Source organism: Lissotriton vulgaris, chromosome 7 (assembly GCF_964263255.1).
Source record: "Lissotriton vulgaris chromosome 7, aLisVul1.2, whole genome shotgun sequence".
NCBI classification, from domain to species: Eukaryota; Metazoa; Chordata; class Amphibia; order Caudata; family Salamandridae; genus Lissotriton; species Lissotriton vulgaris.
Window position 1 is genome coordinate 39,353,732 of NC_141695.1, and position 5,717 is coordinate 39,359,448.

A 5,717-nucleotide genomic window follows, 5' to 3' on the forward strand; every position below is an offset into this window, starting at 1 on the left:
GCATTTGCAGATTTACAAGGGCTTGTAAACACGGCAATGCAACAAAACCTTACGTCTTCCGAGGTGAGGCTAACGAAAAGAAATATGCTTCTTTCTCCTCATTTTTACCTCTTTCTATGTGAGCTGCCTTTTGAAGCATACACAGAAAGAGGGAAAGGCCTCTCAGGATTATTTTTGTGGAGGAAGGGGTCCTTTCCTGCCCAAAACCATCCTGCTGATAACACATCTCAGGATTGTTTTTGTGGAGGAAGGGGTCCTCTCCTGCCCAAATCCATCCTGCTGATGACACAGGCACCACCAGCACCCTTGCACGTTGACTTTCTGTGCTGCCCTACGTCAAATCCCCATAAATGAAGGCCTCTGTCATTAATGGTAAAGCAGTCGTTCTCACCACATTACTTCTGAGTAATGTCCACTCCCTTTTTCCGCATTTCCTTCTGACATTTTGCCAGCGTATCCCTGAGCTCCTTGTTCTTCAGACTGTATATCAGGGGGTTGAACAGAGGGACAACTGCACAGTACAAGAGGGCGAAGATTTTGTTCTGGCTCAAGGAGTACATAGAGGGTGGCCGCAGGTACATGACGATCAGAGACCCATAGAACAGAATCACTACAGACAAGTGGGAGGCGCAGGTGGAGAAGGCCTTCGATCTGCCCTCGACAGACTGGATCCTCAGGATCGCCGAGATGATGTAGACGTACGAGATGAGGATAGGAACTAGGGAGAACATCCCTACCACCGCCCCAATGGCGTAGATGAGCGTCTCAATGCTGCGCGTGCTGGTGCACGAGATCTTCATTAGGGCTGTGATGTCACAGAAGAAGTGGTTGATCTGGTGGGTCCCACAGAAAGAGAGTGCAGAGGTCATGACGGTGTGTGGTATCGGCTCCATGAAGCTGAACATCAAAGTTCCAGCAGAGAGTTGGGAACACACCGCTTTGCTCATGATGGCTGTGTAGCGCAACGGGCTGCAGATGGCAACATACCGATCGTAAGCCATGACCGTGAGGAGGAGGAATTCTGCGCAGACCATGGCCATGAAGAAGTAGAGCTGAATGAGGCATTCTTTCATCGAGATTTGGGAGTTTTGTCCAAAAAAGTTGGCTAGCATTTTTGGGAAGATGGTGGTAGTGAAGGTAGCATCGATGAGCGATAGGTTGGCAAGGAAAAAAAACATGGGGGTGTGCAGGTGAGAATCAAGGCAAATCAATGCCATAATAAGAAGATTCCCTCCCAGAGTGATGAGGTAAATCAGTAGAAAAATAGCAAAGAGGGGGCCTTGAAGATAGGGAAAATCAGAGAACCCAACAATAAAAAATACATTTGTGACGGTCCTGTTGTCTGTTTTCATCTTTAGAATCTGAAATCTGGTGTCTGCAGGGCTTTAAAATGCCATTGACTTCAGACCCTGTCATCGGTTGGTTAGTGTTGATGTGCTGACACACAGTGCACACTTGGTGTCAGTGGTGTTGTCTCCAGAGCAGTGTGTACAATATGAAAGTATTTAACCTGAGCTCCACATAGATCAGGATTGGACACTGGCTGGATTTCCTCGGAGTCTATGTCTGAAACGAGTTTGGAATTTTTGCAGAGATGTTCAGTTGATCAGAAGGGTTTGAGCTATGCGTTGGTTAATTTAAGGGGCAGTGTGTCTGAATTGTGTACATTAATTGAAGCTGTGAGTCGCTATAGAGCTGAAATGGCTGGAGGTAAAGTTCAAAGTTTTAATATTCGCAGAAACAGGATCTGAAAAAATGTAGATTTTCAGAGATGCATGGGCTGTCTGGCCTCAGTTTCTCTTGACAATGTCATAGTGGGGTGGAAAAATAATCTAAAGAGATGGAGACAAATTGCAATTTGAGCTCATTAATTACTATGCTGTAGAGACACACCAATGTTACTTTTTCCTAAAAAAACAAAATGTAATGCGTAAATTGTGTATGTTTGTGATATTTTCATAATTATGCTGACATTCCAGCAATACATTTCTCTAATATTTCATCCACTCTGAAAAAGGCATGCAGGAGATAACCCTGCCCATCGCAAAGAGAATGTCTGGCTCACTCTTCAACTGTGAAAGAGCAAGACATAACAATGACAGTGCACATATACGCTTATATTACATATTCAGCTTACATATAAAGACATTTCATAAAGGGATACTAACACTGCAGATGTGTCTGTGTGAAAATTGCTTCTAGTCTACTCAAATTGAAAAGGGAAGCAGGATATAACTGCAAGTCATCACTTTAACAAGATATTTGTTTTCCTTGTAATATTATGACGTAATGACCTGGGTGGAGTGGTGTGGCTCACTGGTTAGAGGCGCAGACCCAGAAGCAGATAAAGGCCTGGGACCAGGGTTCAATTCCCGACCGCGGCCAGGGTTCAATTCCCGACCGTGGCAGGGTCGTGGACCAGGGTCAGCGGACTCGATAATTCTCGCCTCAGTGCCTACTCTAACCAGGGATCACACTCGGCAACTCTGGGCATTAGCTTGCCTCATCTATACAACGGCCCTCCACAGCCGCCGGGGATGCCTGGTTTCACCTTGGAGATACCCAGTAGGGACCATCTCACAGGGATAGCCAGGACAGGTTCCCCAGCGGTCTACAGCGCCACGACGCCTCAGGGCAGCAGTGCGCTTTACAAGACACATACATTTACATTTACCTCTCCCTAAATGCCAGTCTAGGGAACAATGAGGGTTACTCGTCCAGCAGCCCTGCCTTACACTGTAGACAAAGAGTAAAACATATGATTCTGAGGTCAACTCACGATTCAGAGGGTAAAACAGGACCTCAGGGCGAACTTACTTAGAGGTCCCACAACTCGGTGGAGCAGCCGCGGCTGCTGGGATGAGTGAGGGAGAGGGCAGGACAGCCCCATAGTTACCCCCTTGCCTCCTGGACCATAGGTCCCTTGCAACGCACACACAGCCTGGCACGCTTCAGTGTTCTAGTGCATACAATTATGCTAAGACAACTGTGTGCTGTGCAGTACAGTACAGTACATATGCAAAGTTTGAAGAACAATAACTTTTATCAGCTTTTACGCCTGCCTCAAGGAGGTGTTAATCTTGTGTACAAAGCCATGTTTACATATGTCACTAAATAGGACATTGTGTCAAAATCCATTGGGTGATTGGACGGGAATGCCCACGTGCCAGCCATGAGACACACCCTTGACACGAAGTAGTGCAAAGCAGCGAAAAAGGCTTCTTTACTTTTTGTGAGGCATCCTCTCTAGTTATGTTATGTTAATTTCGATTTATATAGCACCAAATCCCCGACAGGTCTCTTAGCGCTTGCTTTGGGAACCCGTCCTGGCTTTCCCTGCGAGATAACCCCTACTGGGCATCCCCAAGGTGAAAAGCAGTCATCCCATCGCGGTGATGCCGTAGTGGAGATTAAGCAAGCTATTGCCCAGAGTTGCAGAGTGTGAACCCATGAATCGAGTAGGCACCGAGGCGAGAATTATCGAGTCCATAGACATTTTGAGCTCAAGATCGAGTAGGCACCGAGGCGAGTATTATCGAGTCCACACTTCTCTAGTGGCGTGTAAATCCCAAAGCTGCACTTTCAGCCTGTTTAGTTGGCACTTCATGGGCACAGCGTGTTGATAATGCTGCTCCCAAAATCATTGTCACGGACTAAGTTTAATGCCAAAAAGCACTCGAGGAGTCTGGGAAAACAGTCCAAGGTGACTCGAATCCATGCTAGTGAGAACAGTTTCAAAAGGACCTACCTTTGCTGTCTAACTGTTGGCGCACCTAATAAATGTATATGGCTTACCGACATCTACCCACTGGATGGTCATTTAAAAACAAATATAACGAGGAGTGAAAATTAATCAAACAATAGATCAGCCACACATCTTAATTAGTCTTCATTTTTAGAATGATTACCAGAGGTAGATTTTACCTGCACCCTCTTTTACTTTAGGGAAATTAATAGGAAAGGAAACATATTCTCAGCTTCATAGACCCTTGTGTAGGATACAGAGAACACTCTCGGAAGGGTGCACATTATTGTGTTGATTCCTGGCTGACACATATGGTTCTTCCGGTGACCACAATTGGTGCAGGGTTGAAGAAAATCATAACGACATGTATGGCATCGGTCCTGTGATCTTTGCTACAACACTTCCAAGCCCAGAGCCCAGAACAGGAGCCTGGAAAGGGGTCACCAGGAATCCGCTTCATTCACCCATGTATCAGAGTGTGAGAGGAGCCAGGCCTCTGTCCTTGACAAAGACAGGCGTGAATAGCTTCCTTCATCTAGGAATAATCCCAGCTGAAGAGCCTCCAGACAGTCATCAGCCCTGCCGACTCTTCTGCATGGAGTCTGGCATAACACAGAGACTCGAGGGCTGCGCATGTCTGTAAAACTTAAAATGGCTAACTTGGCCAGGCAAGCCTCCCTGGTCACATCATTTTAGCTTCCAAATAAATAATTTAGCCGGGGGCTGCCTGACAACTAGAAGCGTGCGGGGCTCACCTAAACCAGTGCTACGTCAGTCTGTTAGATGGTGAAGACCTTGGAACTCCTGGTGTCCAACAAAGGTACAGGAGAGCCAGCTACTTTGGGACGCTTTCAATTTAGCCTCATTAAATTCTGTGTATGTCCAAAAAATCTGTCAGGGACATGGATCACGCCTTGGTGGACCTGTGTTGGACACCCCTGTTTTAATTTGTGCTGCTGTGTTGGGATAGCCGTCTGCAGGGCAGTAAATCAAGGTGTCACCTCGGCACCCAGTGACTGAGGGTGAACCCTACTCACTCCCTCTTGCTCTGGTAATGTATCTTTCCCGTGTATTACTCGGACTGAATTATATTAACATTTTCCTCATGAAAATGTCCAATTTTCTGATAACTGCAAAGACCCGGGATGGTGATTATTTAGGTGATAGTAAAGAAAGTACTCACTGTCACAGAGCCTTTAGCGGTAGGTCACTCACCAGGAGACAGTCGCGCACTCTGTGGCCACGCCCATCGCTGCATATTAAAATGACGTCAGCACTGCAGCAAGCTCCAGCCACCAGGGCAGCCCCAGGGCAGGTGCCAGCGACAAACAAGGGACTTCGGAAGAGGGGTCGGGACAGCGAGGTCACTTCACAGCTGATGCCAGATGCAGGGAAGTGGCTGCAGAGGGTGTTTGAGTGTGTTACAGCCCTTTAATAAATATACTGTTTAATAAATAGTTGGGTAAAGGCAGGTTTCAGTCGGGTACAATAAGATGTCTTGGATTTTGCCCGGGATTTTTAAATACTGACTCAAATAAAAGCACAGACGCTTATATTCTCCTCACTGTTTTAAATGTTGTACAACATAGCTATTTTACAAAAACCCTGTGTTTGAAGCACCCCTCGCACTGCGCAGTCTTAGGTCTCCCCCCTGCACTGCTTCTCGGATAATGAACAAGTTACGCGAGGGTGAGGGTCGGACACTCTGAAGCAGACCCCCGAGTCTTACTGACCCAGCTGGACCCCCGGTCAGATCCCAGGCGAGAACCACGGATCGGAGCCGGCGGACTCTTCCCTGGAGTGGCGCGGGTGTCACTCTCTGTCACTCTCGGCCAGTGGCAGCCACTGCAGTCAGCGCGCGGGACACCTTTATATATCATCCCGGTACCCACCGGGGCACGGCTCTGACGTCAGCCTGGCTTCAGCTCCACGAGCGAGCTCAGCTGCGCTTCAGGTGGAAGAGTCTAAACTC

General features: G+C 47.4%; 1 protein-coding gene across 1 annotated transcript; it reads right to left on the reverse strand.

The window, feature by feature from the left end:
- Window positions 1-395: 395 nt before the first annotated feature.
- Window positions 396-1,352, reverse strand: LOC147700644 (olfactory receptor 5V1-like). Its single transcript, XM_086929157.1, has one exon. It carries the CDS (start codon window positions 1,350-1,352, stop codon window positions 396-398), a length of 957 nt encoding a protein of 318 aa, XP_086785283.1.
- Between the last annotated feature and the right edge of the window lie 4,365 nt (window positions 1,353-5,717).